General features: G+C 48.1%; 1 protein-coding gene across 4 annotated transcripts in view; it reads right to left on the bottom strand.

Moving 5' to 3' along the window:
• Window positions 1-21,676, bottom strand: part of Rasgrf1 (Ras protein specific guanine nucleotide releasing factor 1) — an 88,876-nt gene that overhangs the window by 60,220 nt on the left and 6,980 nt on the right. For all 4 annotated transcript variants that reach the window (XM_042697738.1, XM_042697735.1, XM_042697734.1 and 1 more), the window contains 2 exons: window positions 15,150-15,256; window positions 2,623-2,770 (listed from right to left, as the gene is read on the bottom strand). In XM_042697738.1, coding sequence (XP_042553672.1) covers window positions 2,623-2,770; window positions 15,150-15,256 — 255 coding nt within the window. The remainder of the gene's footprint in view (window positions 1-2,622; window positions 2,771-15,149; window positions 15,257-21,676) is intronic.

Here is a 21,676-nt window from a genome sequence, read left to right as displayed (position 1 = left end):
GCTGCTGGAGCCCGCGTGGTTCCTGGGATGGTGGGGGGGGGGCATCCCCCATGGAGGAGCTCCCCGTGGGGTACTCATTAATCCTGGAACTGGTTGGTGGTGCTGTGGCAGATCGCTGTCTCTGTGTGCTGTAGATCACTAGTTGCCACCTCCCTCTGTTGTGGTAATTGTGGGAGCTTGGGGTCTGGGTTTCATGGTGCCTTGCCTGCGATCTCTGTCGCTGCCTTCACTGTCCGGGTCTGGCACGGAGGGAGTTTTCTGCGTTTGGGTTCCACAGTCCGCTTGTGGCTCTGAGATCCCAGGCGGCCCCGGGCCAGGCAGCTTTCATGGCTTGGTGGCTGGGAGCTGTGGGGGATGGGGATGGAGTCTTTGCGCACTTTTTCTGCCCTTGTGCAAGTTTTGAGGGTTTTTTTGTCTTTTCTTTGTTCAGTTCCTGTTTCTCTCTGGTTGTTCTCTTTTTTGCTTTTGTCGATCTCATGGGGCAACTGCATGTTGAAACCTGACTTATCTATTCAGTTGGAAAGAGCTGTGGTGTTTCCCTACTGGTTCATCGCCATCTTGGATCCGCTCCCCTCTACTTATTTTCTATGTTGGGGTTCCATGTAAAGATAAGATCTCTAGAGTTCCTTCCAGACTCTTTGTAGGAGTTGCAGTGTTTGCTTGCGAGTACAACTCGAGGGCTGCTGTAAGCCTGACCCGAACCTCTTAGCTCTCAAGTGGACTACAGTCACAAAAATTACCAGCAGAGGCACGCTGGGCAGGCAGGACGTGATTTTCCTATTTCCTTTGTTTTAATCGGGTTTTGGGGGTGCACTCAGCTTCTTAGATCGACTTAGATGAGAGGAGGACATTAAGATAGAGCCAATTAAACAAAAAAAAAGAAGAAACAACCCAGGGTTGGAGGCATGGTTCAGTTGGTAGAGCGCCATGAGCAAAAGCAGAGAGAGAGAGAGAACCGCACACAGAGCCACAGAGAAAGAGACAGTCACAAAGGCAGAGAGAGCCACAGAGGAAGTGTGCGCCAGAGAGAGACAGAGAGAGAGAGAAAGACAGAGAGAGAGAGAGAGACAGAGAGAGAGAGAGAGAGAGACAGAGAGAACTATAGAGAACCACAGACAGATACAGGGGTGGGAGGAGCCACACAAAGCCACAAAGCCACACAGAGCTACTATGAAACAAAGACAGCCACCGTGAGTGTGCCAGAGACAGAGTGACGGGGGGAGGGGGGGCTTTACCCAGCTGGCCTTTCTGAGTGCTGGTTGAGAGCATCTGGCGTGGGGGGCAGTGCACCCATGGCAAACACTGCTCCAAATTCCACCACATCGGGGTCCCGGCCATCGCCCTAACCCTGCTCACCCTGCCCACAGGGAACCCACTTGCTTCCTGCTCCCCAGCCCCATGGGGGAGGGGGTCCCTTCTCTGCACCTGCGCCTCCTCTGGTCCATGGAGCCCTGAAACCTCCCTGCCCATGCGCAACCCGGTCCCCACCTTCGTGGCTGCAGAAAGACCCTGTGAGGCGGGCTCACACCGCGCGGCTCTGGGTGCCCGTCCCCCGCCATGCCCTGGTAGTGGGGGTTCCCACAGCATGCCAGGCATGAGTGCACTCTGCACCGCCCTTCCCTGGGCCTGGCAGGCGTACACAGAACCCGCGTGGGCGCAAGGTGTGGGTTGTGAGCTGTGTGTTTGGGTGTCTGAGGGCGCAGATGGTGGCGCCACGGCTAGGCCTGGAGGAGGAGGAGGCGTTTGACCCCTGGCAGGGTTTGGCCAGGTGGGAGGTGTGGGGACGAGCAGGGCATGCCAAATTGAAGTGCCCGCAGATGCCAGGGCTGGAATACGGTGTGGTACGCAGCTCTGCAGCACCAGCTGGTGCTGGGTGACCTCAGAGGAGGGGACTTGGGGTGAGGATGAGATCTGTGGGTGAGTCAGGACCTGGGCGCTATCTCTGAGCTTCTATTGCTCACGGCTAGTGCTCTACCACTTGAGCCACGGCTCCACTTGTAGCTTCTTTTTGGTGGTTAATTGAAGGAAAATGTCTTAAGACTTTCGTGCCCAGGCTGGCTTTGAACCATGATCCTCAGATCTCAGCCTCCTGTGTGGCTTGGATGACAGTGGATGAACCACTGGTGCTCAGCAGATTCTGGGATTTAGGAAGAGGTCCAAGGTGGGCTGAGGGTCTGGTTGTAAGTGAGTCCTGGGGAGTGGGCTGCAGTGCTTCCTGGGCTAGTCTGAGGGTGACAGGTTGGTCCTGGTCACAGAGCCGGTGACACAGAAGGATCCCCGTGACCCGTGCCTCCAGGGACTCAGGCTGGCTGAGGTGGTGGCCAGCCAGGGTGGCTCTAGATGGTCCGGCAACTTGCCCATAAGAGGAGACAGCCAGGGAACAGAGAAGTTGGGGATGTGCCCTGGAGGCACTAGGTGAGTGGCACAGATGGCTCAAACCTGGTCTGACCATAGGGTCCCCACTCTGCCCATGTCTCCACGTTTTGGATCAGGGGCTGGGGACGACCCCTTTGCCTCTCCCATCCTGTGTCCTCATCCCACTGGGGCCTGGGGTTTGGGTCTGGAGCCCTCCCCGCCCAGCCCCCCGTCCTAAGTCCCCTCATGGTCCCCCGTCCTGGTCACCTCTGCCTTCAGCCGTTCAATCTCGATGTCGCCATCCTCGATCTGCTGCCGCAGCTGCTTGGCCACCGTCTTCTCCGTCTCCACAATCTGCAGCAGGTGCAGGTACTTCTGCATGAGGGCCTCATGCTCCGTGGCCAGTGTTCTATAGCTGTGGACAAAGGGCAGGGCAGGGAGGATGTGACCACACTGCCCCCTGGTGGTTGCCCCAGCCATTGCACCCCGCGTCACACAGACCTCTGCTCCCGCTATCTCCCTCCTTCCTTCCTTCCTTTCCATCCTTCCTTTTACTGTGCTGGTCCTAGGGCTTGAACAGAGGGTCTGGGCACTGTCTTTGAGCTTTCTGTGCTCAGAGAGACCACTCTACCACTTAAGCCACAGCTCCACTTCTGGAATTTTGATAGTTAATTGGAGATAAGAGTCTCATGGACTTACCTTCCCAGGCTGGCTCTGAACCGTGATCCCCAGATCTCAGCCTCCTGAGTAGCTAGGACGACAGGTATGAGCCACCGGTGCCTGGCTCAGTTCTTTGCACCTTCTCTCTCTTTTCCTTCCCTCCCTCCCTCCTTTCTGCCCTCCCCTTCTGTGCTGCTACTTGGGCTTGGATTCAGGGCCTGAGTGCTGTCCCTTAGCTTTTTCCACTCAAGCCTATACTCTACCACTTGAGTCACAGCTCCACTTTTTTTTTGTTGGTCGTGGGGCTTGAACTCTGGGCCTGAGCACTGTCCCTCAGTTCTTCAGTTCAAGGAGAATGCTCAACCACTTGAGCTGCAGCACCACTTCCGGGTTTTTCTGGTGGTTTATTGGAGATAGGAGTTTCATGGACTTTCCTGCCTGGGCTGGCTTTGAACCTCTATCCTCAGATCTCAGCCTCCTGAGTAGCTAGGATTACAGGCGTGAGCCACTAGCACCTGGCACAGCTCCATTTTTGACATTTTCCTGGTTCATTGGCCATAAGAGTCTCACATACTTTTCTGCCCAGGCTGGCTTTGAACTGTGATCCTCCCATCTCAGCCTCCTGAGTAGCTGGGATGACAGAACCAGCCACAGCACCCTTCTAGAGAGGAAGCTGGTTTTAGCTCAGCAAGAACCTTGGGAGGAGGCACCTGGTCCACAAACCTAATCTCAAAACACCACCCTTGAAAGATCGGCAATGGGGCTGTAAGAGAATTCTTTGGCTCTCACTACTATCTGATCTAAAGGGTGATTTCTCTGCTTCTCTTAGGAAAATAAAAGGCACTTTTTAAACCTTTCCCAACTTCCCAAGACCCTGGATTGCCTTTATAAACCAAATTCAGCCTAGAGCAAGGAGTCTGTTTTCACACCATCATACACACCCCTGCCAGTGGGAAAATGCAGCATCATTTGTCTAGTTTTTACCAATGCCACTCACCCCATGCTTCAGATGGTAGTCTCATCTGTAGATGCCCCACCTCCCTTTCTTGTCCTTCTTTTCCCTTCCTTTCCCCTCCCCATTCCTTCCTCTTCATTCCTTCCCCTCCCTCCCCTTCTCCTTCCCTTCTTCCTTCCTCTCTCCCTCCATTATCACTCAGTGTGAGATGCTGCTGGAAGGCTCCTGTGCTAAAGGCTTGGTCCCCAGATGATGAGTTTTCTTCAAGAGCAAAAGGCGAGCAGGGGGATGAGAGCTTCTCTGAGAGAAGGGCCCCAAAGATGAGGAGTCTAGGAGGGGCCATCCATGACTGGGTCTCCAGCCCAAGGCCAAGGGCAAGTGTGGGAGGGAGCAAGCAGGATTCCGGGGCATTGTCCTAAATTCCCAGCCCACCTGGTGGTGTCTGTGCATACACACATGACAGGAGCTCTGTGATTTTCATTTTGCAAACCAAATTTTAGATTGGAGGCCTAGAGAGAAGAGGCCAGAGCTCACTGAAGAGAAGCTGGAGCTCCTGTGCTGAGAGAAATGGGGGAGCAGAACTTTGGAGGAGCATATCTTAAGGTAGAAACACAGAAACAGGAAAAAAAGGAATGAGCTACCCCCAAAAGTCAATAATCATACAACAGTGTCTGAGGGATAATAAGATAGGTGAAATCTCAAATATTAAACTCAAGGAATGATGGTATTGGTGTATGGTGGCTCATGCCTGTAACCTGAGACAGGAAAGAGAAATTCAGTAAAAGTATAGGAAAAAAAAACCCCAAAACACCCAAATTGAAATTCTGGAAATGAAAAACTCTATAAGTCAAGAAAAAGTTCAGTTGAAATCTTTATAGTACATACTGGTTTAAATAGAAGGCAGAATGTCAAGGCTTGAAGACAAGAGAGAGGAGATAGAAAAATAAGATAAAGATATAGAAAAGAATGAAGTTGAGACTTCTTTAAGAGTCCAAACCTATGCACAATGGGTGAAGGAAGAAGGTGAAGGAGGAAGAAGAGGAGGAGGAGGAGGAGGGGGAGGAGGAGGAGGAAGAGGAGGAGGAAGAGGAGAGCATGCTAAAGACATAAGAAACATAGTCATTAAAGTAGCAGCAGAAAACTCTCCAAATCTTGACTAACTACAGCATTTCCAGTACAAGAGGCCTTTAGGACTCCAAACAGAAAAGACCAGAATAAAACCTCCCCATGTCACATGACAGTTAAAACATTAAGTATATAGAACAAGAAAAGACAATTACAAGCTCCCAGGGAGAAGTTTTATCAGGGCAAACCCATCAGAATGACAGCAGATTTCTCAGTGGGAGACTTAAAAGCCAGGAGGGCGTGGAGGGATGCACTTCAGGTGCTGAAGGAAACTAACTGTCCACCTAGATTACTGTGGCTGGCAAAGACATCATTCATAATTGAAGAAGAAATAAAAATCTTCCATGATAAACACAAATGAAAGCAATTTACAACCACAAAACCATCACTGCAGAAGATACTCAAAGGAATTCTCCGCACAGAAGTACAGAAATGTTGCCGTGAAAACATGAGAATAATAAACTCACCAGGAAAACAGATAAACAAATGAAGATCAGAGAAGGATGGGACATGAGGAGAACAACAAAGCACTATTACTACTACATTACTATTACTACCACCACACACACACACACACACACACACACACACACACACACACACACACACACACACAGAGGTTTGGGTTTTTTTTTCCTGTCAGTCCTGGGGCTTGAACTCAGGGCCTGGTCTCTGTCCTTGAGCTCTTTTTGCTCAAGGATAGCACTCTACCACTTGAGCCGGGGGCTGGGTAAGTGGCTCAGTGGGTAGAGTGCTTGCCTTGCATGCATGAGGCCCTGAGTTCCATTCCTCAGCACCACATAAACAAAAAAAGAAAAAAGCCGGAAGTGGCGCTGTGGCTCAAGTGGTAGAGTGCTAGCCTTGAGCTGAAGAGCTGAGGGACAGCGCTCAGGCCCAGAGTTCAGGCCCCACGACCGGACCCAAAACAAACAAACAAACAAACAAACAAATACCACTTGAGCCACAGTGCTACTTCCAGTTTTCTGGTGGCTCATTGGAGCTAAGAGTTTCATAGACTTTCTTGCTCAGGCTGGCATTGAACCACAATCCTCAGATTTTAGCCTCCTGAGTTGCTAAGATTAGAGGCATGAGCCACTGGTGGCTGGCTGTATTGTGTGTGTGTGTGTGTGTGTATGCGTGCACACATGCTCCAGTCTTAGAGATTGAACTCAGGGTCTGAGTGCTTTCCCTGAGCTTTTTTGTTCAAGGCTAGTGCTCTATCATTTGTGCTTCCATATTTTTGGTGGTTTAATTGGAGATAAGAGTCTCTCATGGACTTTACTGACTGGGTTGGCCTTGAACTCTGATCTTCAGGTTCCAGCCTCTGGAGTATCTGGGGTTATAGGTGTGAGCCATCGGTGCCTCACTTACTACATACCTTTCAATGAAAACTCTGAATGCTAATGGACTCAATTCTTCAATCAAAAGACACAGACTAGTTTAAAACAAAGCAAAACAAAAACAACCCATGTGCCTCAGTGATAGACAAACACAAACTTAAAGTGAAAAGACAGAAAAAATATTTTCCAAACAAATTCAGCTGGAAAGGAAGCAGAAATAGCAAACTCAGCTGACAAGGCAAACTTTAAATGAAAGCCAATCAGAAATGGGCAGAGAGGGTCATTTTGTGTTGGTAAAGGGAATAACCCATCAGGAGATTTTAACTATAGGAAGTGTGTACACCCCCAAATGTTAGAAACCCAGTTACATAAAAGAAATGCTACTTGGCACAAAAGTTCAGCTAGAACCCTATACAATCACGGTGGAGGAGTTTAATTCCCTGCTCTCAGCAATAGATGGGTCATCTAGACAAAGGAAAATAAAATCAACAAGGAAACTTCAGAATTAATCATCACCGCAGCTCACACAGAATTATTTACACCTACAGAATATTCCATCCAACAGGAGCAGAACATACCTTCCTCTCAGCAGCCCATGGAACATTCTCTCAAACAGATCATATTTTAGGACATAAAGTAAGTCTCAACAAACACAAGAAAATTGAAATGGTTTACTGTATTTTATCGACTACAATGGAATACATCTAGAAGTCAACAATGAGAGAAAACATTTTAACAAGAGTCTGAACCATCTACTTTTGAGCAATCAGAAGTTCACTGAAGAAATAAACAAAAAAACAGAAAAATCTCCAGATGCAGAACTTGGGGGACACAGCAACTGCAGTTTATATGCACAAGTTCACACCTGAAAAAAAAACCTCTAGAAATTTCAAATAACATAACAATGCCTCTGAAGCTCTTAAAAAATGATATAAGCCAAAACTAAAGGCAAATGGAAAGAAATAATAACAAACCAGGGCAGAAATTAATGAAGTGTAGCCCATAAGAACAATAACAATGAATCAATGAAACAAAGTTGGTCCTTTGAAAAGATAAATAAAGCTGGGTGTGGTGGCTCAAGTCTGTAATTCTAGCTCCTTAGGAAATAGAGAACAGGGAATTGTGATTTAAGAACAATTGGGGCAAAAAGAAATCTCCACGATTAGACACAATGTCTCAGTGACAGGGGATGTGCAATGTCTGGGTACAGTGATAAGGGCCTTTTATCCCCAGTGACACGGGGGACTCACAAGTTAGGAGGCTAGCCCAGGAATAAAGGAAGACACTACCTTGAAAATCACCAATGTATAAAAGAGCTGGAAGTGTGACTCAAATGGCAGCATGCCTGCCTAGAAAATATAGGTTCTGAGTTCAATCACCAGCACAACTATTACTACAAAAAAAAAAAAAATGGGAAAAATGCAAATTCAAAGAGTTAGAGACAAGAAAGAGGAAATTAAGACAAATACCAAAGAAGTTCAGAAAACAATTAAGGGATACTTGGAAAAACCTTTATTTTAATAAACAGGTAAAATTTTAGAAGAAATGGATAAAATTCTAGATGCACATGTCCTACCAAAATTAAGAAAAAAAGACTATAAACCATCAAAATAGATCTATAGCAAACAACAAAACTAATGTCTCTCAAGAAATGAGTCAGCTGAATTCCACCAGACTTTTAAAGATGAATTAATATCAACATTCCTCAAAACTGTAACTTAAAATATAAAGGGAAAGGACACTACCAAACTCATTCTATGAGTCCAATATTATTCTGATACCCAAACTGGATTTTTAAAAAATCACAAAATGACTTTACCAATGAACATACATGAAAAGTTGTCAACAGAATATTCCACAAACGAAATTTGAATGCACACTGATGCTATGATCAAGTTGGTTTCTTTCCAGGAATGCAAGGATGGTTCAACAGACAGAAAGCAATGAACAAAATACAGCAATTGTCAGAATAAATGGTAACCATCAGATGATCATCTCAATAGATGTAAAAAAGTCTTTGCCAAAAATTCAACATCCGGGGCTGGGAAGGTGGTAGAGCGCTTGCCTTGCATGCATGAGGCCCTGGGTTCGATTCCTCAGCACCACATAAGCAAAAAGAAAAAAAGCCAGAAGTGGCGTTGTGGCTCAAGTGGTAGAATGCTAGCCTTGAGCTGAAGAGCTGAGGGATAGCACCCAGGCTCAGAGTTCAGGCCCACGATTGGACCAAAAAAAACCAAAACCAAAACAAAAATTCAACATCCGTAGCCTGGCATTGGTGGTTCATACCTGTCTTCCTAGCTACTCAGGAGGCTGAGATGAGGATTGTGGTTTGAAGCTAACATAGGCAGGAAAGTCCCTGTCAGATTCTTATCTTTAACTACCAGAAAACCAGAAGTGGAGCTGTGGCTCAAGTGGTAGAGCACTAGTCTTGAGCAAAAGAGCTCAGGGACATTGTCTAGGCCCCGATTTCAAGCCCCCGCACCACCACCACCACCACCAAAAAAATTGAACATTCCATCACAATAAATACCTTGAGGACATTAGAAACAGAAATAACATATCTTAACCTAGTAAGGCTATGATTGATAAGCCTCTGGCCAACATCATCCTAAATGAGGAAAATCTGAAACCAGTTCCTTTAAAGCCAGGAATGACACAAGGCTGTCCATGCTCCTGACTTGCTTGTTTTTTGTTTTGTTTTTGTGCCTGTCCTAGGTCTTGAACTCAGGGTCTAAGAGCTGTCCCTGAGCTTTTTGGATAAGTATAGCCATTTATGGCTTTCTTTGGTGCTTAATTGGAGATAAGACTCTCATGAACTTTCCTGCCCAGTCTGGCTTTGAACTGTGATCCTCAGATCTCAGCTTCCTGGTTACCGGAGTGAGCCACTGGCACCCAACAGTCCTCACTTATTCAATAAACTTCTGTAATTCCTACCCAGAGCAATAAGGCAGGAGAGAAATAAATACAAATAGGAAAGAAAGCCAAACTATGGCTATATTTTCAATATAATCGTATACTTAAAGTCCCTAAAAATCCAGTAACGTTAGTTGTTGGTGGCTCACGTCCATTATCCCAGCTACGCAGGAGGCTGAGATCTGAGGGTCATGGCTTAGAGCCAGTCTAGGCAAGAAAGTCTGTAAAACTCTTATCTCGAATTAACTCCCAAAGGGGAAAAAAAAAAGCCAGAAGTAGAGCTGTGGCCCAAAATGGTAGAGCATTAACCTTGAGCAAAAAAGCTCAGGGACAGCACCTAGGCCCTGAGTTCAAGCCCCAGGATCAGCACCAAAAGAAAAAAAAAAAAGTCCACTAGAAAACTGAGATCTGATAAACACTTTCAGCACAGCAGCGGGATACAAAATCAGCCTTGTCAACCAGAACAGTCAGGAAAACAAACCCAGCCATAATAAGCTCCAAAAACTAAACATCTAGGAATAATCCTAACAGAAAACCTTCAAGACATCTATAATTTAAAAAAAAAAAAAAAGGGCCAGGCTCCAGTGGCTCATCCATGTAATCCTAGCTACTCAGGAGGCTGAGATCTGAGGATCATGGTTCAAAGCCAGCCCGGGCAGGAAAGTCTATGAGACTCTTATGTTCAATTGCCTACCAAAAAGCTGGAAGTGGTGCTGTGGTTAAAATGGTAAAGTGCTTGCCTTGAGCTGAAGAGCTGAGGGACAGCGCCCAGGCCCAGAATTCAAGCCCCACAACCTACCCCCCCCCCCCCAAAAAAAAAGAAGACAAAGAAGAAAGAAATGGAAGACCTGGAAGATGGGTGGACTGCTAGTGTCCACAGTTTAGCAGAATTAATATCATAGAACTGCCTCTATTCCTGAAAGCAATTGGCGAATTCTATGCAGTCCACATCAAATTTATGATGTCATTCTTCACAAGAATGGAAAAATTAATTCTAAAGTTAATTTGGAAACACAAATGACCCTGAAGAGCCAATTATACTACTGAGTTGCTGGTGTGGTACTGGCAAGAGATATTCATGCTGATCAATGGAATAGAAGATCCAGCTGTGACTATTGGAGATTTTACAAAGACCCCCACACTTTATCAAATGGTGTGAAGTCTGGATATGCACATGTGGAAGATGAAAACTAAATCCTTCTCTCGCTCTCACCCTGTACAAAAATAAATTCCAAACCGATGAAGTATTTTAATACAATACCAGAAATCTTGCAACTGTTAGAGGAAACAGAAAAACCCTGGAAGTTACAGGCATAAGTAAAATCTCCAAAGAGAACTCCAAACGCTTGGAAAATAAGAACAAGAGTGAAAAGTGTGGATGTATTGACTTAAAAAAGATTCTACAGCTGGGTGCTGGTGGCTCATGCCTGTCATCCTAGATACTGAGGAGGCTGAGATCTGAGGATCGTGGTTCCAAGCCAGCCCAAGCAAGAAGGTCGATGAGACTCTTATCTCCAATTGCTTACCAAAAAGCTGGAAGTGGTGCTGACGCTCAAGCAATAGAGTGCTAGCCTTGAGCACAAAAGCTCAGGGACAGTGCCCAGGCTCTGAGTTCAAGCCCCAGGACCAGCAAAAGAGAGGGGGGAAAAAAGGTTTCTAAACGGAAATTAAACAATTTCCAGACTCAAAAACCTACAGAATGAAAGAAAACCTTTGTCAGTCATTCCTTGGATAAGAGATTAAGATACAGAATAAGTAAAGAGCTTCAAAAATGAGAGGTAAAAGAACAAATAATAAAATCCATGAATGGGAGTAAACAGATATTTTTCAGAAGGAGGAATACGAATGGCTCATAAATACATGGAAAAATACTCAATATCCTTAGCCCTAAGGGCAATGCAAATCAAAACTACACTGAGGTTCCTTCTTACTCCAGTCAGAATGGCAATCCTCAAGAAACAAAACCAGTGCTGGAGAACGTGCAGGGGCAGAAGGACCTCTGGGGACATAAGGTAAAGCAACCACTATGGCAGCCTGTGTGGAGATTCCTTTCTTGCTTTTCCACTTTGGGTCATATGCCTGAATGAACATAAGTTAGCATGTGACAGAGAGTCCTGCTTCACACCTATGTTGCTCATGACTATTCACAACTGCTAAAAGATGGAATCCATCAGCTGGCGAATGGATAAAGGAAATCAAGCCATAAAGAAGAATAAGATATGTCATAATCATAAGGAAAATGTATGGAACTAAGGATTGCAACATTAAGTGTGAGGGAGGCAAATATCACACACTGTCTCTCACATGAAGAATCGAAGCTTTAAAAAGGAGTGACAGGAAGCTGGGCGCCAGTGGCTCAAGCCTGTGATCCCAGCTACTCAGGTGGCTGAGAGCTGAAGATCACAGTTCAAGGCCAACCTGGACATGAGACTCCTATCTCCAGTTAACTACCAGAAAAGATGTAAATGGAGCTGTAGCTCAAGTGGTAGAGTGCTAACTTCAGCACAAAAGCTCAGTGACAGTGCCCCAGCCCTGAGTTGGTATGTATGCTCTCTCTCTCTCTCTCTCTCTCTCTCTCACACACACACACACACACACACACACACACACCACACACACACACTCTCTCTCCTGCAGGGAAAGGAGGCATACATATTGTCACATATGAACACACCTGGACACACAAGGCATGCACACATAATGAACACATACATGTGCACGCCTGCACAAACACCTTCATTCAAAACATGGACCGACACACATACATGTACAAACACACATGCACAACACAGACATGCTTATACGCAGCACACAGAAACATGCTTGTGCATGTTCACATATGTGTACAAGACACACATGCACACAGACATGCCCACCTATGCACAAATGCACGAATGCACTCACATATAAATACCACACACAGGGACACATATGCACACATGCACACCACTCACTTGTATGCACACACACCACATTCACACACAGCCTTGACTATTACTCATGAATATGTGTCCCCAAATATGCACATATGAGCACACATGCACACATGTACCTGCAAATCTAAACATGTTTGTGCACAGAAGATCCACACATGTGCATACTCATGAACACACAAAACCACACACATATACATACCTGTGCACCAGCACACATGCATGCAGGTGCACAGGTACAACACAAGGAGATCCACTGAACACAACCACACACACACACATTCGCCCCCCATATGCAGGAATGCACACCCCTATACACATACATGAACACACAGCCACAGATACATGCATGCATGTACACATTCACATGTATATGTGATCGTGGGCACATACACAATCTACACACATGCTCACATGAATTTGCACTCACATGGTCAGATGCTTATACACACACACAGCACCACAGTGAATGTACACACGAGGTGCACACGCAGCGATGCCCAGGCCATACACATACATGCACATACACTTGCTCCCCCACCCCAGCTATATGTGCTCGGTTGAACGAAACTCAGAGTTCACAAGGTCCTCTCCTCCCTTATTTCAGCCTGGCCAGATGCTGGGCAGAGCCCTCTGCTGAGTCTGCATTTCTGACCTAAAGAACTGTTGGACAGTAAAGGATGTGGCTTTAAGCCCTTAAGTCTATGGTAATGTTTTATGCACAGATTCTAATACATCCTTTTCAAATTTGAGGTGTGTGTGTGTGCGCGCGTGCATGCGCATGCTCATCAATACTGGGACTTGAACTCAGAGCCTGGGTGCTATCCTCTTTGCTTCTTCACTCAAGCCTGATGCTCTCCCATTGAGGTCACAGCTCCACTTCTGGGTTCTTGTTGGTTAACTGGAGGTAAGACACTCATGGGCTTTCCTGCGTAGGCTGGCTTTGAACCACACTCCTGATCTCAGCCTCCTCAGGAGCTAGGATTCTGGGCATGAGCCATGGGCACCTGGTCACATTGCTTCATTCCTCACCCGGTCTTGATGCCCAGAGCTGTCTGTGCACATGTCTAACATTTCCCTAACTAGACTGTCTCTGTTTTGTCTCTGTCTTGCTGGCGTAACTCTCAGGGCCTGCCTCTGCTGGCCCTTCTGCTAGAAACTGGTTTCCATGATCAGACTGGATGATCCTTGAGGGCAGGGAACAGATAGTCTGCTCTCAGGGTCAGAGTTATTGTGAGGACAAGAAAAGGGTTTCTGGTCAACTAGCCTGAAGTGAAGTTCAAGGGAGGGCTGTGGAATTGATTGATGGATCAAGCCATCCACCCACCCATCATCCACCCATCCATCCATCCATCATACACCCACCCATCATCCATCCATTCATGCATCCATCATCCACTCACCCATCCTCCATCCATCTATCATCTATCCACCTATACTCCATCCATCCATCCATACACCCACCCATCATCCATCTATCATCCACATAGGATTTCAACATCCATCCATCATCCATCTACCCATCATCCACACTGTATTTCAAAATCTATCCATTATCCATCATCACCCATGCATCCACCTACCCATCCATCATCCACATAGGCTTTCAACATTCATCTATCCATCTACCTATGCATCCATCATCCATCCATCCATCCATCAATCATCCATCCACCCATCATCCATCCATCCATCCATCCATCCATCAATCATCCACCCATCATCCATTTACCCATCTATCCATCCACATAGGCTTTCAGCTCCATCTATTTATCTACTTATTCATCCATCATCCATCTATCCATCCATCTACACAGGTTTTCAACATTCATCAATCATCCAGCCACCCATCACCACCATCCATCCATCCATCCATCCATCCACCCATCCATCCATCCATCATCCATCCACCCACCCACCTATCCATCCATTCATCATCTACCCTTTACCCATCCATCCACACAGGCTTTCAACACTGGTCCATTCATCTTTCACATATAAACTAAGCATCCAGCCTTGCTCCACCTACCCACCCACCCACCCATCCATCCATCCATCTATCCATCCATTCATCTCTGCAGTCTTCCTATCCAAGTTTGATGAACACATTTTCTACACTTCTCTCAGTCACTGGAAACGCAAAAACAAAAAACAAACAGACCAAAAGACACACCCATTTCTGTCCTTAGGAGCTTATATTTTATAGGTAGACACACTAACATCCCATTCTCCATGGAGCCCCCAGAGATCTGCCTGGTGTGACTCGGGATGTGGCTTTTCTGACAGTACTCAGCTCAGCAAGAGCATTGTTCATGCCACACCCTGGCCCCCAAACCTTCATGTCAGCACCCCGAAAGGACTCAGTCTGCTTGGAACCCCATTTTCTCCCTAGCACCTGTCTGTCCTTCCTTCCTGGAAGAGCTATTCCACCTCAGAGAGGGCCAGGGACTGCCAAGAAGTCAAGAGGACCAGGGCTAGGAGCAGCGGGTTCAGTACTGACAAGAGAAAAGTAAGGTATGCAGAGAAGAGAGATGCGGGACATGGCCACACAGTAAATTAGTGGCTGCATCTGAGCTAGAACGTTGAATGCCTTCGACTAAGCTTCTGATAAAGCAGATATACTTGTCTCCCAGCCCTCTGGTGTGTGTGTGTGTGTGTGTGTGTGTGTGTGTGTGTGTGTGTGTGTGTGTGTGTGTGTGTGTGTGTGCTATATTTCTTGGGATCCTAGGAGGCACAACCCATAAGACTGGACCCAACCACAGAGAGTTCTCCCAGCACCTGCTTTCTTCTGGCTCTCTCTCTGCATTCCTCTCTCCTCTTTCTGGGATTCAGTTTGATTTCCTCGGCCTGGGATGGGGCAAGGCCTACCTGGCGTGCGCGATGGCCGCCACCCACTCGTCACAGTCCTTGGCATCCTCTGTCCTCAGCTCCAAGGCCTTCTGGTTCTCATGGCTGAAGTTCACGGTGAAGTAATGCTGCACCAAGAGGAAGAAACGGCCGGTTACCAGGCCAGCTGAGAGCAAGCCGCGGCGGTGGCTGGCTGTGTCAGGCCCACCAGCCTGCCCCTCCATTTAGCAGTTTCAGACTCTCCATTCATTGGCTTCTGTGCCAGGCTCCGGGGGCTCACGCCTGTCGTCCCAGTTACTCAGGAGGCTGAGATCCTGAGGATCGGGGTTCGAAGCCAGCTCAGGCAGAAAAGTCTATGTGACTCTCTTCTCCAAGGAACCACCAAAAAGCTGAAAGCGGAGCTGTGGCTCAAGCTGTAGAGCACCAGCCTTGAGTGAAAAAGCTAAAGGACAGCATCCATGTCCTGAGTTCCAAGTCCCACGACTGGCATAATAATAATAATAATAAAGGTTTTTATACAGTACAAGAAAACCCATGCTTAGGTGGTAACAAGGAAAGAAATGTAAAAAAAAAAGCTTTATTTTGTATGAGTCTCACAGCATTCTCTCTATTGTCTCTTTGTGTTGTTGATCTGAATTAAGCACCCCCAAACCTCTGTGAACACGTAACATTTAGTAATAAGCACCATGTGTTTGCTTGAATTGATGCAGTATGGTCACTGCCATATTAGAGGTAAGCAAAAGAACTCTCAGAGGTGGAAAGAAAGCCACTGGGCTAAGGCAGCCTGGAGAAATCAAGGAGGGCTTCCTGGAGGACAAGGCATGGGATAGGCAGATCTGTGTGTGCAAGGGTGTGTGTGGGGGGGGGTACTGGGGCTTGAACTCAGAACCTGGGTGCTGTCCCTTAGCTTTTCCTCTCAAGGGGGGGGGTCCTCTAATCCTTGAGCTTCACTTCCAGCTTTTTGCTGGCTCATCGGAGATGAGTCTCATGGATTTTTCTGCCTGGGCTGGCTTTGAACACTGCTCCTCAGATCTCAGCCTCCTGAGGAATGACAGGCATGAGCCCCTGGCAGGTTTTAAGGGCGGGGTGGGGGTGGGGCAGAGGAGGGCTGGAGAGTTCAGAGGAAGGCCAGATGCCGCCCTGGGTGGGGGCCTCAGACTGGACAATCGGAGGGTGCCCCGAGTGCTGGGCACGGGGTGCAAATGAATTTAACTGTATTTGTGTTTTAGTTGTCGTTCTAGGTGGCAGCTGAGGTGTGTGTGTGACACACACACACACACACACACACACAGCATCGGTGTCTCTCCTTGTTTCCTAGGAAACAGATAATGAGCCCGAGAAGGAAATGCCAGCTGCAGCCTCACATAGCTGAACCTGAGGGCCCCGGTGGGCACTGTGCCCTGTGGGAAGAGGAAGCAGGTAAATCCAAGCGGAGGTTGGGCACCAGTAACTCACGCCTTAATCCCGGCCACTCAGGAGGCTAAGACCCGAGGATCACAGTTCAAAGCCAGCCCGCACAGACAAATCAGGGAGACTCTCATCTCCAAGAAGCCAGCAAAGAAAAAAATGCCAGAGCATTGGCCTTGAATGAAAAAGCCAAGGGAGAGTCTGAGGTCCTGAGTTCAAGTCCCAGTCCTCAAAAATGAAACAAAACCAAACAAACAAACAAAACCTGAGCAGAGTGGACGCACACTCATCTCCTGCGATGTCTTTTCTCCCATGTCCCCCAGGTGATCTAGATGTTCATTGCTTCGCAGCCTACAGGTCCAGTGATCAGAGAAGTCAACCTGCTTACCTAAGGCCACACAGCAGGAAAGAACTGACCCACAGCTGGACCAAGCTGGCTGACCACCATGCTTGGCGACCTATAAGTTGATCTTCTCTGCACTGGGCCTCTCTTCCTCTCTTCCTCCCAGAAACAGCTTCTCACCTGCCTGGTCCTGTTTAAAGAGGCCCAAAGGCACCCCTATTGAGAATCTAACCAGGAAGAAACAAGCCAGGCCAATGCCTGAACCCAGCCTGAACCCAGCCATCAGACACGCTGGCTTTCTGCCCCACAGTTCAGTAATGAGAGCTCCCAGAGACTATAAACAAGTTGTCTGCTAACTTGAAAAACTTTCTTCATTCTTTTTCTGTCAGCCCATAACTAGCTGGGGGTCCCTCTGTCTGTCCATTTGGGCCTGAAGTGGCCTCACTGTGTCTGCTTGACCTTCCTCTGACGACAGTCCTGGGGGTTGAACTCTGGGCCTGGGTGCTGTCCATGAACTTTTTCTCTCAAGGTGAAGCACTTTACCACTTGAGCCATACCTCCACTTCTGGCTTTTTTTTTTTTTTTGGTGTTCTTAATGGGAAATGAGTCTTACAGACTTTTCCTGCCAGGATGGCTTTGAACCACCATCCTCACATCTCAGCCTCCTGAGTGGCTGGGATTACAGGCATCAGCGACTGGGCATATCTTTCTGGCAGTGTTTGTACCGTGGCATGCCTGTGATTGTCAATAACCAGCAGTGCCCAGACTTGGACTGGAGACTTTAGTGTACAGTGGTTGACGTAATGAATGACGAATCAGTCATTCAGGTAAAGAGAAAAAGGTGTGAAAGCTTGGTTCTGCACGCACTTGTGGGGACCATTGCTTGAACTCACTGACTCTTACTCTTAGCTTTCTCACTCACAGATGGTGCTCTACCACTTGAGCCATGCCTCCGGCCCAGTTTTTCATGTGTTAACTGGAGATAAGGGTCTCACAGACTTTTCTGCGCCGGTTGGCTTCAAATTGTGACCCTCAGATCTCAGCCTTCGGAGTGGCTAGGGTGAGAAGCGCGGGCCACTTGTGCCTGTGTTTTGGATCACAGCAACTTTGGGCAGGGACTTTGTGTATGTGAGGACTCCGGGCACAATCTTGGACGTGGTTTGATGGCCCTTTGTCCATCTGCAGAAAGGGTACAAGAGGGCTTCCTCCTTCCTAGACAGCTGAGACAGCCAATTGGAACAAGGCTGGCACCAGACAGCAAGCAAACCGGTAATGCACGCGTGCTGTGTTTTTAATTTTTCCTCAACTTCCTTAGAACTTTTGAACTTGCCTCTCCCTGGCAGCTTTGCTTGGCCAACCTGGCTGTGCCTTTGGCTGCTGGATAAAAACATAGTCTGAACTGGAACTTAGTCAAGGAGTTCAGGACAGTTTGGAGCAACAAGCTGGCTGTTCAGTGACTGTAAGGCCCGCTACTCAGGAGGCTGAGACCCTGAAGGATGGAGGTTCCAAGCCAGCTGAGCAGGAAAGTCTGTGGGATCCTTATCTCCAATCAGTCAGCACAAAAGCTGGACTGGAGGCATGGCTCAAGCGGTAGAGCACCAGCCTGGTGGGAAAGTGGCTCTTAGATCCCGAGTTCGAGCTCTAGCACAGGCACAGGCTTGTAGTGGCTTCTCTGTGCTAAACTTCCGGCCCTGAGTTTTCAAATCTGCATCTTATGGTGCTATATAAGGACTTCTGCTTTGTCCCCAAGCTGTCCCAAGACCCTGTCTGGTTTCCTGGTCTCCATGTGGATCTAATCTAGGTGTCCCCCTGACCTGCACACCCTGCCTGGCCCACGGAAAGTGGGTGGGTGTGTGGGGACTAAGGGAGTCTCCGTGATGCCTCTCAGAGCTCAAAAGCCTATGACATAGCAGGGCGTGGGCCAGCCACTATAAGACGGATTGCTAAGGATCACAGTTTGAGGCTGGCCAAGGCCAACAAATCTGTGGGATTCTTATTGGTCAACTAACCAGCAGAAAGCCAGAAACAGAGGTGTGGCTCAAATGGTAGAGCACCACCAGCCTTTGAGCAATAAAGCTAAGGAACAGCGCCCAGGCCCTGAGTTCAAGCCTTGATACCAGCACTAAAACAAAACAAAACAATAACCATGGAAAACTTAGCACAGCCACACAAATGATCTACTCTGTAGCTGTAAACAAACAAATAAACCAACAATGAGGACAAATAACATACTCACACTCACCCCACTATACAGCAGAAAAAACCAAGGCATGAAATAGTAATGACAGTATGACTATGCGTATGATAACTATGCTCGCATCATAAGCATGAGGGTGGATTTGCGTTTTCACAGGGCTTGTGACAGGGTCTCATAATAACTTTCTCCAGACTGGGTTATTTGGGTTTTTGTTTTTGTTTTTGAACCACAGTCCTCCTATCTGTGACTTCCTATGGAGGTAGGACAGCAGGTGCACACCACCACACCTGGCTGGTTTGTTGAGATAGAGTTTCAAGAACTTTTTGGGAGCCTTCCTCCTACTCCCCACCTCTTAAGTGGCTAGGATTACAGGTGTGCACCATCCCACCTGGCTCCCTCTTATCCTCATGTCTGGGCTCGGCATTTCAGTGTCGATGTTGTTGGCCTGCCCTGGACCTGGGAGACCAGGTTTCTTTTTTTTTGGGGGGGGGCATGGTCGTGGGGCGTGAACTCTGAGCCTGGGCGCTGTCCCTCAGCTCTTCAGCTCAAGACTAGTGCTCTACCGCTTGAGCCATAGCACCACTTCTGGATTTTTTATTTTCTGCTTATGTGGTGCTGAGGAATCAAACCCAGGGCCTCATGCATGCAAGGCAAGCACTCTACCACTGAGCCGCCTTCCCAGCCCATGGATCGTAGCTTTCTTAAAGCTGCTACAGAATCTACTGGGCCGTGTCTGTCTGGGGTTTCCCCATATAGCACTGAGGGGGAAACGGAGGCTCAGAGAACTTGAAGCCCTTTGTAAGCTAGACTGTGTGAGGATCAGATCCACATGAGGAGCTGGAAACTCATGGCTACAAATCTCTAATGGCTCCTGGTCCGCAGAGGCTGAGGAGAGCCTCGGTGAAGGAGGCTGGAGGCTAAATCTGTGAGCGGAGGCTGAGGTTTGGCAGGGGGTGAGGAGGGGAGGGGAGCGCTCCGAGCTGCCCAGCTGGGCCCTGCATGACAGTCCCCCTGAGCATCTGGGCGTTGGCAGGCTCTGGGCGCCTGTCAAGTCTGCCCGTCACCCATCTGCACAGTCATAAGGGGGTGAGCTCTGTTCTTGGCATGTGTTCCAGCACCGGCTCCACGCTCCCACAGATTCCAGGGGAGCTAGGCTGTGGGGGGGAGCACAGCGGAGGGGGGCTGCCCGTGTACTTCCCCTGATTGTGGGGCTCAGCGTCACAAGGCTCCCACAAAGGAAAGATCTGAGGATTACAGTTCAAAGCCAGCCCGGGCAGGAAAGTTCATGGGACTCTTATCTCCAGATAATCTCCAAAAATGTCAAAAGAAGTAGAGCTGTGGCTCAAGTGGTAGAGCTCCAGCCTTGAGCAAAAAAGCTCAGGAATGGCACCCAGGCCCTGAGTTCATGCTCTAGGACTAGCACACGAGCACCACCCCCCAGCATCCCCATTCCCTCCTTCCTTTTTGGGTCCCACACCTGTCACCTGAATTTATCATCACATCCGCCCTGGTGCATTTCCTGCTGTAGCTCTTCTCCTGGTGCTTGGCTCTGTGTGTGTGTGTGTGTGTGTGTGTGTGTGTGTATACAAAACCATCTCTAAATGACCAGCCATGCACAGGACACAGGCCTGGGCTGGCTCCGGGGGTCCAGGTTGGGGGCCTTCTTTGGGAAGGCCACTGTTAAGAGCAGCAGGAGGGGAAGGAGTCGCATGAAGGCTGGGAGCTAGTTGGGATCACCCCAGGCAAGTGAAGAAAAGAGTGGTGTAAGCGGGGTGGGGCAGTGTGGCCTGGGCAGGGAGGGGAAGGACAAGGGGCTGGGCCAGAGGGAGTAGGAGGCTGGATCAAAAAACAAAATGGAGTCTATTCATCATGAGGAAATGATCAAGAGCTGGCTAACAGTGGGTGCATGTCTGTCATCCTAGCTACTGAGGAGGCTGAGATCTGAGGATGATGGTTCAAAAGCCAAGCCCAGGCAGGAAAGTCTGTGAGACTCTTATCTCCAAGGAACCACCAAAAAGCCAGAAGTGGAGCCATGGCTCACGTGGTAGAGCACCAGCCTTGAGTGAGAAAGCTAAGCAAGAATGCAAAGCCCCTGAGTTCGAGTCCCAGTATGGGCACAACCTTTTTAAAAAAATAAATAAATAAAAGTGGGCCTGGGAAGGTGGCTCAGTGGTAGAGCGCTTGCCTTGCATGCTTGAGGCCCTGGGTTCAATTCCTCAGCATCACATATGCAGAAAAAGCCGGAAGTGGAGCTGTGGCTCAAGTGGTAGAGCGCTAGCCTTGAGCTGAAGAGCTAAGGGACAGCGTCCAGGCCCAGAGTTCAGGCCCCACAACCGACCAAAAAAACTAATTGATTCGTCAATTAATTAAAAGTTTAAGCAGATATGCCAATTATCAACCACCCCCATAGGTGTATATATACGCGCATCAAAACATCCCATTGTGCCTCACAGAGCTGTAAGAAGGTGTGTTTGCTGTACTTCAATCAGAAGTTTTTAAAAAAAGGAGCCAGGCAGCAAAGGTTGCTGCTATTTTATACAGTGAATTGGACACCTGAACTCCTCACCAAAGGGGTGCAGAGGCGGGAGGGGACACCCTCAA

This window comes from Dipodomys spectabilis, unplaced genomic scaffold, assembly GCF_019054845.1.
Source record: "Dipodomys spectabilis isolate Male_0828 unplaced genomic scaffold, ASM1905484v1 ptg000228l, whole genome shotgun sequence".
In the NCBI taxonomy this organism is placed as follows: Eukaryota; Metazoa; Chordata; class Mammalia; order Rodentia; family Heteromyidae; genus Dipodomys; species Dipodomys spectabilis.
This window is presented reverse-complemented; position numbering and strand designations above follow the sequence as displayed.